Genomic DNA, 15,237 nt, shown 5'->3' with positions numbered 1-15,237 from the left:
ATGAGCAAAAGCTAAATTATGGACAAATTTCATGTGGAAATGAAGAACACATTTGAGGCAACCAGCAACAAGTCCTCACGGCTGGAGAAAAACTGAAGAACAGAGTCTAATGCATGATAGTTACATAAAAGAGTTCTGGTGCTGTGTCTCAAACAGTGAGCCCAAATATGACAAAAGCTGACAAAGTTTCACTACAATTGAAGGGTGCCACAACATAGGACATCATAAAGTAGTGCTAGCACATTGAGGCATGCACCACTAAATAATACGCTGAAAGATTTTTGACAGATTAAAAATGTAATACTGAGGGCTGTCATGGAAGACCTTCAGAAACTCATATCACTAATTTGGTAAATAGTAAGGAAAGTGATACAAAGGTCTACAGTGCCTGTTAATGCCAGACCAAGATGGTTAGAAGGAAAAGCTGTGAATATGAAGACTAGCTAGGAAAAGCTAAAACCACTAATTAAAGAAGAGCTTTGTCAGTCATTGGCATTAATTTCAACAAGACAGACCAACATTATGGAATGGAGTTAGAAATCTCAGACTTAAGACACAATTTGGACTTAAGACACAATTATCTCACAAAATTGAAGATTCTTGATGACAGAAATAACTAGCACACTTGCCAATTCTATTCCCTTTCAGTAAAAATGGACATTATGAGAGTGCAGGGCAATACACCAGTATCTTTACATCATGGATGCCCTGAGAAAAATGATGAGTGTTTGATGGCTATTATGCTAAAAAATGTCTGACAAGGCAATCAAAGGCACGAGCAGAAAAACAGGCTAACCCTCAAACGTAAAAACTTAGAGGTAACTGTTGCCATCTGTTGCTGGGTACGGGAACTATCAAAATTGACATTGTTTTCACCCCTAAATATCCTAACGTGATATTGAAGGGTGAGACCAATGTCAATTTTGATAGTTCCTGTACCCAGCAACAAATGGCAACACTTATCTCTAACATTTTACATTTAAGGGTTAACCCGTTTTTCTGCATATGTCTTCAATTCTTTGCACACCAGGTAACTGAAGATGCCTATTTCTGACTTGTAGGATGAAGCCCATTGCCAAACCCTAGCTTAAGTCACTCTTCAAGGCATTGCAGTCATTCCTTGTCTCCATACTGAAGTTCCAATTGCTCATTCAGATGCTGAAATTTTCTTGGAGCCTGAAATGTGTTTCTGTGTTCTTAAGGAGAGAAAAAATGCCAAGACAGAACTACACACTAAAGCAAATAATTATATCGGCACAGTTCTATTGCAAATCCAGAAAGATGATGGAACAGTCTTTGGTTATGTCTCGGTCTAAGAAAACTTCTTCTCACACTGAAAAAGGTAGTATTGCAGTTGGTTGGGCAATCAGTAAGCTAAGCTATATATATGACAGACCATTCACTATTGTGACTGACCACCATTCTTTTTTGGTGGCAAACAAGTCTCAAAGAAATCATCAGGACAATTGGAAAGATGTGCACTGCAGCTTCACGAATATGACATCACAGTAATATACAAGCATTGATACAAACACATGGATGCCAAATGGAGTTTGTATAATCCACTGGAGGGACAGTACAATGCTGGTGGTGCCTCAGTCACCACTGCACTAATGAAAAATAGCAGCTGAACAAAGGAATATTTCTAAGGACCACAGACACATTACAGAAGGAAGATCCTGTCTAAGGAAATTTCTGAATGGTGGATGGAACATTGTGTAGAAGGAATTATGACTCAATGGGGCATCAATGGTTGTTAGTCAACCCTGTTATTTACGGCCAGCTACACTGAAGTGTTTTCACAATGCTTTGACATCAAGCCATCTAGGATTTGCGAAGACTCTTGACAGAAAAGAATCAGGTATCAGCAGCTAGGTCTTTACTCATATGTCAGACATCATGTAAGCAATTATAGGAAGTGCCAACAAAAATAGCACATGCCACAAGTATCTTGAGGGCATTTGGTACCATTTCCTTCAACAGGTGCTCCTGTTTCACTAGACTGGAATTGTTCTCGTGGTAAGGTTCAGTGAATGAGAACAGTGTGGAATGACTATCTCATCGAAAAAAACTTCCTGGCAGATTAAAACTGTCTGCCGGACCGAGACTCGAACTCAGGATCTTTGCCTTTCGTGGGCAAGTGCTCTACCAACTGAGCTACCCAAGCACGACTCACGCCCCGTCCTCACACCTTTACTTCCACCAGTACCTCGTCTCCTACCTTCCTAACTTTACGGAAGCTCTCCACAATATCCTTTCTTTCAGGAGTGCTAGTCCTGCATGGTTCGCAGGAGAGCTTCTGTAAAGTTAAGAAGGTAGGAGACGAGGTACTGGTGGAAGTAAAGCTGTGAGGACGGGGCATGAGTCGTGCTTGGGTAGCTCAGTTGGTAGAGCACCTGCCCGCAAAAGGCAAAGGTCCCGAGTTCGAGTCTCGGTCCAGCACACAGTTTTAATCTGCCAGGAAGTTTCATATCAGTGCACACTCCGCTGCAGAGTGAAAATCTCATTCCGGAAACATCCCCTAGGCTGTGGCTAAGCCATGTCTCTGCAATATCCTTTCTTTCAGGAGTGCTAGTCCTGCATAGTTCACAGGAGAGTTTCTCTAAAGTTAGGAAGGTAGGAGACAAGGTACTGGCAGAAGTAAAGCTGTGAGGACGGGGCGTGAGTCGTTCTTGGGTAGCTCAGTTGGTAGAGCACTTGCCCGCGAAAGGCAAAGGTCCCGAGTTTGAGTCTCAGTCTGGCACACAGTTTTAATCTGCCAGGAAGTTTCATATCAGCGCACACTCCGCTGCAGAGTGAAAATCTCATTCTGGACTATATCATCGATTACAGGTGTCATCATGGTAAGACAGATTGCTGAAGCTCCAGAAATTGCGAGGTTCCTTATAGAAGATGTAATTTTGAAACATGGAGCATGGAGTGTCTCAGGCAAGACCGGTGTCAGAAGTAAGTGCCTACCATCTGCAGATGAATGGCATCACAAAATGTTTTAATAAGATGTTGGCAGGTTTCATGCTTTTTTACCTGACTCGTAGTTGAGAGCTGTACAAGGAAATGTAGACTTGCCCAACAATTGCCATATCTCAACTGCAGTAATTCCATTTGAACATCACAGTGACAATATGAGCATATGAGCAGCATGCATGAAAATGCTAGTGCCACCATTCAAAGACCCACTGACTAAATCAATATCCAGAAAGCTATGCTCCATTCTGAAAGAGGTCGTCAATGTTTTACATGGAGGGAAGCAATAGCATCTGCAGTATATCTTCCACAATCATGAAGTAGTTATAATCACTAACTGGTGATGTCCGGATCACTGGTTCAGTTCCTACCTCCTGCAATTACTTATAATTCAACATTCACAACTTCTAAATGGTTTTGGGTCTTCCTATCTATGGAATATTGTAATTGCTTGAACATGTAGTCACGTGCACACACTGCTGAATCAGGCTGTTCAGCTCTGTGTGTGCTCAATGAACCTATTTACCATGTGGAGTGATGATTCTTGTTGACAATGCTGCTGTTGTAACTGGTAATTGATTCCAAATAATATAAGACATTATTATTATTATTATTGGTGGTGGTGGTGGTGGTGGTGGTGGTGGTAGTAGTAGTAGTATCAGTAGTAGTAGTAGCATGAGTAACAGATTTACAAAGAAAACAAATCTGACCAGTTTCATGTTTTCATTACCGCACCAACAATACACAAAGCATCTGATGTTCATCAAATTTCCAAGAACACATTCCACACTGTCTGCCTTTTACTGCAGAAGTAATTAGCTATTACAGTATACCAGTTAGTCTCTTAATCAGTGTCTTACACACGAAAAAATGCATTAGATTTAAGCATCAGATGATTTAAGCAATTTTTACTTAGAAGTATAGACTTGTAAAATATCACTTGTTTTGTATCTCACTATGTGTGCAAATGGAAGGTAGGGATATATCAACATATGTAACAATGACCATGAACAGCAGGCCACTTCTATGAACATCTGTAGTGGACAAATATTAGGTTTCCCAGTGGTGGACTTACTGTCGGTTTCTGTTATTCAACTTTGCATTTACAAGTGAACTTTGATCACCATTGCGGTTTACCTGGTCTGATTTAGACATGTATTTTATAATGCTTCAACTGATGAGCATGAAGTTTCCATTTATTTATATTTTAATTTCAATGAACATGCATGGTGAAGTTGGACTTAGATCAAATGCAGCCCGGAACTATTACATTTTAATTTCAATCAGAAACTATTGCTTATTTTATTTCTGTCAAGGACTATTATTATTTGATTTTCTGGACTAACAAACAATATTAATCTGTTGTTACAGAAAGTTTATTTGCGTTCAACAAATGTTGTTGGCCTTCAAATGAGGGTTACAATAATATGGTTGCATATAATTAATAATGTAATATAAACAATACTATAATAATAGATAAATCAATATAAATAATAATGTAATGTAAAACCTGTTTATTGCGTTCTGCATAATGGTCCTTTCCTAGTGGAATATGTTTGAATTTTATCCAGGTACGTTTGTCCTCATCTCTATCCTTCTGTGATTCATAATACCAAGTAGCACCTGCTGAATTTTCTCTGAAAGACATGCCGAAGTAATAAGACAAAACAATTTAATGCACCCATATTGTACACAAAAATTTCAAGTTATAGACACATTATGCAGAAAGAGTTTGGAGTATTCTCCAACTAATACAAACATGATTTTTTCAAAATAATATATATCATCTATATCATTTGTCTTGTTACACCAGTTCCTTTGTTTTTGTCTCACTGACTTACAAGTCGCCATCATATACATACAGCACACTCAGTTTTGCATATACATGTTCCAGATTGTTATCTGAAGTTGAAGTTGATGCTCATCAGAACAAGAAACATTAATATTTCAGAACTGCAGATTATATCATTTACATTTGAGTAATGTATGTAAGGGTAAGCTGAGTTAAGAAGCAATAATATAAGTCACTCTGAATGCTAGACTAAATTATTTCATGGCACTGACTGGCAAGATATAAATAAAAACATAGAAATTGCTGTTAATTGAAGGTAACCCCCTCTAACAAAAGCTGCAGTTCCTTTACTTCTGAAATTCTGAAGCAAAACACAGGAACAATGAGACATGGTGAGTGCCATAACAAAAAGAAAAAAATGAATATCATAAAATGGAAGGCCTTCAGCAGGAAGCGTTATACAAAGGAGGAAATAAAGAGTTAGGAAATTATGCCTGATTGGTGCCCAAAGATATGCAGAACAGTCACCAAAGATGTATATGATGAGGCTGAAAAGAAGTGACAAGTGTAGGTGGAAAATGAGAGGGAAGAATGGTTCAGTTTATATAAAACAGGTTGGCATGAGTTTAGCTCAATCATATATTGATAAATACTTTATGTGTGGACCTCTAAAGCATTAATGCTTCACATACAATAACAAAAACTAAAAATATGTATGTATATTAGGTGTCTCCACCATGCAAACTTATGAACTGATAAAAAACACATGACTCAGGCACACTCTGTGTGTTTATCTGCATACTTGTAGCCCATAAGTCTGGGCCCTAATGTTGTAGTGACCAAACAACTTGTTACTGAAGCTATGAAGTCTCTCACAACGTGTATGAAAAACAAAAATTTGATGTGGTTTTAGTTTAGGGTGATTGCTGTCAAGTTGTTAGAGCAGCAGTGCAGTTGTATGCTGAAGTGTATCCTGATTGTGCCAAGCCCTTACAATCTGTCTTTGAAAATATTATTAAAACTATTTCAAGGAACTGTGATTAATAACATATACCAACAAATAACAACAGTAACTGACAGCAGAAATGTCACTAACATTTTAACAGCAGTAATAAACGATCCACATGCTGCTACAAGGCAGCTTGAACATCTGAATGGAATCAGCCACAGGAGTGTTCTGCAAATAATACAGTCAAAAGCATTTCGTCTTTTCCAAATTTTGCTCCCTCAATATCTTAACGGAAGTGACTTCCAAAATCAGTACAGCTGCCCAACTAATGCCTACAAAAACTGCAAAATGAATCAGCTTTTCTATGTAAGATTTTGTTTGTGGATGAAGCATTGTAAGCATTGTTTACAACCCAGAGGTGAATCAGTTTTTACAATATGTGCTATTAGTCAGCTGAAAATTGATGCTATATGATGGAATAAGGTAAACAATGACCTAGGTCTATCAATATTTGGTGTGAGCTTTACAAGAATTCGAGACAAACAATTTGATAAAGAACTCTTGTCATCTATCAATTCAGGAAACTAATTCAAATTGGCCTACAAAAACCATATGTTATGCAGCATCTGCATGTCACATAAGATTTTCCATATTCTATGGCTGTATTTGAAAAAACAACTAGTCCTCTTTTTTTGCTGGGGCATGTTCTCATTAGAGGCTGTGTTTGTCGAGGCAAAAAAAAAAAAAAAAAAACATGCAAAAGAGACCTTCCAATGCACCCCCACCTCCACGCTCACCCCACACCAGTCAGGGTTTTTCATATGTTATTCATGCCACTTACAAATAATAAATTTGTCATTTGTGTAAATTTTACATCACAATTTTGTGAATATTAACTGCATAAAATTAAAAATGAAATCATTTTATTTGTCTGTCCTCGTTACTATGAAACTACTGTGCTTGTCAGGGTTCAGTTTAGACCAAATTGTAAATGTAATTAAATTTTACACAATATTTACAAAAATCTTTTTCCTTTCATTACTTAAATTAATACTGTTAATAAAACACCCAGTGGTGTAACAGCTGAGTCAGTGAAGGCCAAACAGGCTGAATAAGGCAAATGATTCATGTAATCACAAGTTTTTGTATTGTATTGATGGGGATGTGTTTGAACATTACTTTTGTACCTTCCTCTTCAATAACTCAAACACTGTGGCCTGTAATGAAAATGAATCCCAATGCACATGTTCTGTAGATTAAATGGTTTTGCAGGTCGATTTGTTAAAGTCTTCTGACTTGACAGGCCACAAGTGTCCTATATCAAATTGCTCCTCTTGACTTAATTCTAAACCACTGGGGTGTGTTGTAGACAGTTATCACTTACACCCTGTTCATACAGAATGTTTCCATAAGAACGTGCAAAAATTTAACAGGGCTTAGAGGATGCTCCACCCGAAAATTTGAGGTAGGGAACCTGGGATCATAGAAGCCAAATTATGGAGATATTATCCTATATCAAATGGCTCCTCTTGACTTAATTCTAAACCACTGGGGTGTGTTGTAGACAGTTATCATTTACACTCTGTACATACAGAATGTTTCCATAAGAACGTGCAAAAATTTAACAGGGCATAGAGGATGCTCCACTCGAAAATTTGAGGTAGGGAACCTGGGATCAGAGAAGCCAAATTATGGAGATAATACGAATAAAACCACATTACTATGTACATTTTTATTTCCATTAGTTACAGTTAACTACACATACAATCACTGACACAATGAATGTACCATTTGTACTGCACCTTACAAAACGTGCTGCAACTGATGGCCATCAACCTCAATGCAAGCATGACATTGACGAACAAGATTCTGGTGTGTTTCAAATCATGTCACAAGCAGCTACAATTCTGGCAACTAATTCCATCTGTGTATCCACTGGAATCTCATACACAAGTGACTTTAGATATCCCTAAGGAAATAATCAAGGGGATTCAGGTCAGATGATCTCGCAGGCCATGGAATAGGACCTCTCCTTCCAATCCAGTGACCAAGAAATACAGCAGTGAGATGATTGCGGACATCCACATTGAAGTGAGGTGGTGCACCATCATGTATCCACTTCCTTTCATGAACAGCCAAGGTACATTCTCTGACAACTCAGGCAGAACTCTTTCCATGAACCTCAAGTACAGGTGGTCATTCAGACGACCAGGTAGAACATATGGTCCAACGAGACTGTTGCCTACACAGCTGGCCCAAATACTTCACAACGAAACATACTGTGACTCTACTACAGCATGAGGGGTTTCCTCACCCCATACGTGACTATCCCTCCTGTTCATAATACCATCATGATCAAATGAGGCCTCATGAATAAACAGCATGATCTGGAGAAAATCTGGTCGATCATTTGATTGTTGGAGCAACCACTGACACAATGTGACCCTTGGTGCAAAGTGAATCACAAGCATTGCATGGACTCATTGTGGGTAATATGGGTGTAATTGTTTCTCATGGAATATGCACCACATGCTAGTGTGTGCAGTGCCCATTTCACGAGCAATACAACGAGTACTTGTAGTGGGGTCCACTGCTACATGTTCCAGCACCTCCTCTTCAAAATTGCGTGTGCGAGTGAGCCCCATGTTGCCAGGTCCCTTGTTTCTTCTTTCCAATGAACCAGTCTCCTGCATTTGTCGATCAAGTGAAATAAACACTTGTCATGATGGATGATGCCTGTTAAGAAATTGCTCCCTGTGCAGCCTTTCAGTAGTGAGAGCCTTGCAACATACTTCTCCATACACAAGGTGCATGTCAGTGAGTTCTGCAAAACTGTACCACTTCTGCTTTGTTGTATTGTACTGTATGTCCCTGAACAGTACTGAGTAATGAATGGCTTTGTCATTGGTTCGCAGCAAGTTCCATCATGGGACAATGTAAATACGATACAACAGAGCCACCTTATGGACAAGTAAAGTAAACAAAAACTGCATCATGACTTCCTAGTAATAAGGCTCATCCTCCTCATTCCTTTGCAGGAAATAAACAATGTACTTGTAAATAACCAGCACACTGCATGTAAACTTGTACACATGTTAGTTGTAAATAAGCTGGAAAACAGTAATGCCAGACAAAGCGGTAGACAACTTTACTTCCAATCTCCTTAGGTTGGCTTCTCTGACTGCAGGTTACCTACGTCAAATTGTTCAGTGGAGCATAATCAGAAACACCCTGTACAAGGACAACCACAAAAAAAATTAGTCACCACCAAGAAACCTTGCACTAATCTAAATCTGTGTACATTCTTTGCAAACCACAGAGTAATCCATAGCGCAAGGCACTTCCCATTATATCATATATTCGGATTTTTTCCCACTCCATTTGTGTATGGAATGCAGAAAGAATAACTGCTGAAATACCTATGTGCAAGCAGTAACTACTCGAATCTCGTCTTTGTGGTCCTTATGGGAATAGAATGTAGGACATAGTTATGTAGATCATGATTCCTCATTTAATACTGCTTCTTCAAACTTTATAAGTACGGTTTGTCAAGATAGTTTGCATTTATCTTCAAGTGTCTGCCAGTTCTGGTTTTGCAACATCTCCATGATGCTCCAATGGCTCAGGGAAACCTGCAACTATTCGTGCTGCCATACTTTGTGTATGTTCAATGTCCCTAGTAAGTCCTATTTGGTATGGATCCCATACACTTGAGCAATATCCTAGGAGGGTCACACAGATTTTATCAGCAGTTCTCTTTATAGACTGGCTGCATTTCCATTGTTTTACCTACAATTGAGCCAATGTGATCATTCTATTTCATATCCCTACAATTGTTACACCAGGACATTTGCACGAGTCGACCGATTCCAATGTGACACTGATATTGTAGTCATGGGATATTACTTTTCCATGTTTTGTAAAGTGTATAGTTTTATACTTCTGAACATTTAAAACAAGCTGCCAACCTCTGCACCACTTTGAAATCTTGTCAAGACCTGACCAGATATTTGTGCAGCTTTTTGTTGTTGTTGATAATTGCATCATTTGCAAAATATTGTCTACAAGATCATTAATGTAGAACTTGAATGGTAAGGTCCCAACACACTTCCCTGGGACACACCAGAAGTATTTTCTACTTCTATCAATGGCCCTTCATCCAAGATAACATGCTGTGTCACTCTACAAGAAATCCTCCACAGATCCTATGTTTGAAATACTCCATATGATTTTACTTACATTAATAAATGTTGGGATGATACTGATTTAAATGGTTTTCGGAAGCCAAGAAATACTGCATCCACATGATTACCTTGATCAGTGATTTTCAGGGTGTCATGTAGAGAAGTACAAGTTTGCTTTTGCATGACTGATGTTTTTAGATTTCATGCTGGTTAGAATGAAAGGGGTTATTCCATTCATCATTCCTTTATGTCTGAGCTAAGAGTTTGTTGTAAGATTCTACATCAGATGGATGTCAAAGATATTGTATGATAGTCTTGTGGATCACTTCTGCCACCCTTCATACAAAAAAGTGTGACTCATGCCTTCTTACAATACTGATCATAGTTTTTTACTCAAGGGTTCTATGGTTTATTATTATTAAGAAAGGACTGACTCAGTCACAAATGTGTATAGAATCTGATTGGAATTACAATAGACCCTGGGCCTTGTTTCAAACAATTTCTCTACATCACTGATACTAATATGTCTAGTTCAGCATTTTTACTTTGGCTTTTTTTTTTTTTTTTTTTTTTTTTTTTTTTTTTTTTTTTTTTTTTTTTTCCCCCCCTCATAGTTCCTCTATGTGCTTGTGACTACAGTTAATGGTTCTCAGAGAACCGTCTTCTTTGAGATATTAGTGTAATGCCTATATATCTACTTTACAGTGCAGTGTATGTCTTTCTACTTGTTTTAATTGCCTCATGGTCCCTGATATCAGTTCAATGTGAACATCCTCAAAAAGGTCAGGTATATTTGTTGCAGTCAGATCTAATATATTTCCATCATAGGTGGGCTTCCAAACTACCTGTTCTAAAGAGTTTTCTGAGAAAGCACTTGGTATTGTTTACAGCTAGTCTTGCCACTGCTACCACTTACAAAACTAATTATTACAACTGCTTGTTGGATGAGTAGTTTCCTCCAATGATATCAGTATGATTGGGGTACATACATACTAACTGAGATGAAACAGCATCCAACATGAGTTTGCAAGACTTGTTTGGACAAGATGAAGCGATCTGTTGGCAAAGCAAGCTGAAAGAAAGCAAGCTGGTATTGCCCTGATTGTAACATACTTCTGTGAACACCAGGATGTTTCAGGCTTTTCCATATAAAAGCCAATTACCTGTAAAATTGTACAACAACTCATCTTACCCCCCTTTTATATGGGTGATAATTTTTCAGTCACTATAATAATAAAATTTGTAATCTGTTACAAAACTCAAATGAAGATGAAAAACAAATCTCGATGCTCAGTTTTTTTTAAAGGTATCTCAAATGAAGGTGAACGAATAACATTTTAAATAATGATATAAATGTCTAGTTTTTTGGACCCAGAATTTCTGGACCTCCTAGTGTTAATGGAAAATGGGAGACTCTTGCAAACTCGTTTTCAGAAAGCTGGAGATCCTAACACTACCTTACATGCTTATTCTGAAGGCTGTAAAATTGTTTTAAAAAAGCACCTAGTGCCAAGTGAATGTAGACTAAAGAAAAACAGCAAAATTCGCCAACTTTACGCTACAAAAAAATTGGATCTTCATGTGTTGCATGCTAATACACAACTTTGCCAAAAGGTAGCTTTCCACATGGACCTTCAGCTCTTCAATAAGCTCCTCACAAGTATAAAGCCTATTGAAGACAATATATAATTTTATAAGGGTATGAAATCTTATCTGCTGTGTCACTGTTTACATTCTAATAAAGAATACCCAAGCAATAAATGTACTAGGTATGATGCAATGGAACACAAGAACTACTGAGTGAAACAAATGTTATATGAAACTGTTGCAATGTGTTGTATATCATAACATACCCAGTATGAATAGTGACATCATTTTGTTTAATGTCTGTAGCACACTGTGTAAAATTAGAGCACATGAACCAAATAAATAAATAAACTGCACACTTCTGAATCAATGCGGATGCAACAATCTACTTGTGAAAAATGTATAATTGAAAATTTCCATGATTTTCATTACATCCTGTACAATAAAATGCCTTTAGAAAACCAATTAACTTTTATTTTATGATAAATGATGTATTGGCAAAAATTAGTTTCACTAACCTGTGTTCAATGACAGCAACCAGGTACCCGTGAGAAGCTAGTTCATTGCACACACAGGAATAGAGAAAACGTGATGCTCCAAGCCCATGTGAAAGTATAATGACTGGTAGCTTTTTAAGTTTAGTATTAACATCTGCTCCCCAAGCAGCAGTAACTTTTGCATCGCCTGTAAAATGTTTTCAGCAGCAAGAGTTCCTGTTAGCAAATAGAGGTAATCAAAGAGAATGTGAAATTACAAATAAGAGAGTTGTAATTACATTTTCTATGCAGATACTAAAAACTTAATACACCTCATAATATTTTTTCATTCTGTTTTTCAGGACTTAAGCCATCATCCATACTAAATGTTGTCTGAACTTTGTGTATGGTTGGCACATTATGAAAAAATCTGTAATACAAAACAGAACAAGAATAATCATCTACTTTGGCTATTTTCATGTTTTGTTGCTAGTGCTGTAGTGTACTTGCATAACTTTAAAATAATTGATAAAGCAATCTGAACTAACATGATTTGAGGAAACGATAAACCAAAATATGTGAGTAGTGGAAATTTTGAAACTGGCTTTCTACATACAGCAAGCACAGTGCATTCTATCACTATGTCATCTTGCTTGGTACAGATACCACATTTTTTTCCTGAGCATAGCAATCTAGTGTCCCCAAAAGCTCAGTGAAACTACTTTTCTTTTGTGCATGAATTCCCTCCTCACTGACAAAATCCTCAGCTAGTGTATGAAAATGTTTGCAGTTTATCAATGATCTCGACATGGCCATTGAGTGAACACTGCATACTGTGCGACAGTGTGGGTGTGCAACACATCTCAATTTACTTGCAAGGTAGTATTGTGAACCAGTGTACACAAATGTACATTAAATCAGTAACAACTACTCCATCAGCAGGAGTTACAATTCCTGCTAACAGCACTATGTAATATGTATGTCCATTAACCATCAGTCATATATTTTGACTTCATGATAGTAAATTGATCTTAATGTCAAATGCACATATCACTGAGAAAAACTTTCATACAAAATTGCTATTATTCTTGAGCCATATTTTAATACAAAGAAGTTCATTATTTTTTCAAAAGATACATGAAGTCAGCTCAGTTACATGCAAAATTTAATTCTTTTTCAGTAGTAGGCAAAACTGTTTATTTACCACAAGTGGAAAGATAGTTCTATGACTGATACTTCTATGGCTGTTGGTAAGCAGAATTTGTTCTGGTATATATAAATGCCCTTAATTGACAGTAAATGTTGGAACTTATTTCTGTTTAGCGAAGAAATTATGTAAGTTGATCATACACAGATTTTAGAAACTATTTTGTTCTGATTTTAAAAATGAAGACTAAGTAACAAATACTGAGCAAAGTGAAGATACACAGTTAACGATCATGTCAGAACTGAGTACAATGTTAGAATAGAGAGTCACTCGCCGTGAACTAACGATAAAATATTTCAAACAATCTTATTCATATTTTCAATAAAGTAAAAAACTCGAAAACTGAAATACATGATAGATATGTTCCAAAGATGCAATGAAGCTTTACACACATTTTTTAAAAAAAGAAAAAAAAACAGTAATACAGTACTGAACATCTCAATTAATTTCCCATCTAACTTCAAAATTTCATACCAATGCACAACAGTACTGCATTAGTTGTTATTCTGGCACCACTTCACTTGGACTCACTATTACAATAATAATGATAATAATGGGAGAAACGAATGTAGCCATGCTATTTTGGAGAGGCTAAATTAAACCAAAAATATGAAATATTATTAACATACAGCTTAAGCAGAGCATTTATAATTTGTGGTTTGGGAAAGTCTCCTGCTGAGAGATACATTGCCAGTGTCTCAAAAAATTGTAAAATGTGCACAATCTGCCCTTGAACTGCTTCACTTTATCTACGTATGAATACTGAATACCATCAGTAAACCTTTTTTTCTTTTTTTTTTCTGATAGTTATTTCAGCTCCGTTGAGCCATTGACAGTGCAGTATTCAATTACTCCCTACATTTAGTTCTTTTTGCAGCTGTCAGCCTTGGATTATTGCAGATATCCTTTTACTCTGTTTGTTAATAATTGAACAGGTTTCGATTAAAATTTCATGGTATCCTAGCCTTTTAGACGCAAGCATCAAAGTCTTATATTTGTGCTAAAATTAACTGGATTTGTGTCCCTGTTCCCATTGATACTTGCATAACAAGGATAAACTCTTAAATTGGTGTACAGGATGATTCAACATACAATGAAAGAACGAAGACATCAATTTAGTGTGTATAAAATGTTTCTCCAGCATACAATATGAAGTGCTCTCAGCAAAGATGGTTAATCATGAACAGAAATCCTTTTAGGTTTTTTCCCTGAGAAATAAAAACTCCTATAAATGGCATCTTTAGTTGAAACTTGGAGTTACAACAAAGTTTGTATATTCTGCACATCCCTTTATACAGCACTGATTACGAACCACCTGTCTACACAAACACACTTCCATTGCCAAACTGTAACCCAGAATGAATGAATGAAGAGCAAAGTTACCATCCACAGAAGAACTCCCCCCGCATCCCCACCCCTACCCCTTTTCAATGCCCTGCTCTTCTGTCCCGAATACTGGCTTCTCTCAGTAACATAGATGTGACATTTGTCTTTACAGTATGTACTAGTTCCCGCCCCACACCCAACACCACCACTGTCGCAGTGCTTCCCATTTCACCTCATTAATATACACTCAAACTTTGTCCCTGTGGTCTTCCCACTCGTTTATAGTATCTATCTTCATCCATTTCCAACCCACTTTTCCATTTCATTGACTGAGTGAGATGGCACAGACACTGAACTTACATTCAGGAGAACAGTAGTTCAAATTCCTGTACAGACATCCAGATTTTAAGTTTTCAGAGGGCTACACAAATCACTTAAAGTGAATACTGGGATTTATCATTGGAAAACATTTGAAATACTGACAGGATATTCTGCATGCATATATGTGTGTGTGTGTGTGTGTGTGTGTGTGTGTGTGTGTGTGTGTGTGTGTACGTACCTGTGTGTGTGCTGTGTGTGTGTGTGTGTGTGTGTGTGTTTCTGCACTAATTGACTTCAAAAGACAACAGGGATGGGAGACTCAGCAACATTTACAGTATTGTTTATGTGCCTGTGAACTACTTACCCCCTCAGCTACCCAGGGAATGGTTATCAGTCTCTTCTTCTTATTTGCTCTACGTACTGTTTCCTAA

The 15,237-nt window shown here is 37.4% G+C and overlaps 1 protein-coding gene across 1 annotated transcript in view; it reads right to left on the bottom strand.

Moving 5' to 3' along the window:
- The window catches only part of LOC126456825 (platelet-activating factor acetylhydrolase-like), an 84,167-nt gene that overhangs the window by 16,779 nt on the left and 52,151 nt on the right, over nucleotides 1-15,237 (bottom strand). The window contains exons 4-5 of the mRNA XM_050092627.1: nucleotides 11,995-12,160; nucleotides 4,475-4,601 (exon numbers count right to left, since the gene is read on the bottom strand). Coding sequence (XP_049948584.1) covers nucleotides 4,475-4,601; nucleotides 11,995-12,160 — 293 coding nt within the window. The remainder of the gene's footprint in view (nucleotides 1-4,474; nucleotides 4,602-11,994; nucleotides 12,161-15,237) is intronic.

This window comes from Schistocerca serialis, chromosome 2 (assembly GCF_023864345.2).
Source record: "Schistocerca serialis cubense isolate TAMUIC-IGC-003099 chromosome 2, iqSchSeri2.2, whole genome shotgun sequence".
Taxonomy (NCBI): Eukaryota; Metazoa; Arthropoda; class Insecta; order Orthoptera; family Acrididae; genus Schistocerca; species Schistocerca serialis.
Note: the sequence above shows the minus strand (reverse complement) of the source record. Positions and strands in the feature narration are given on the sequence as shown.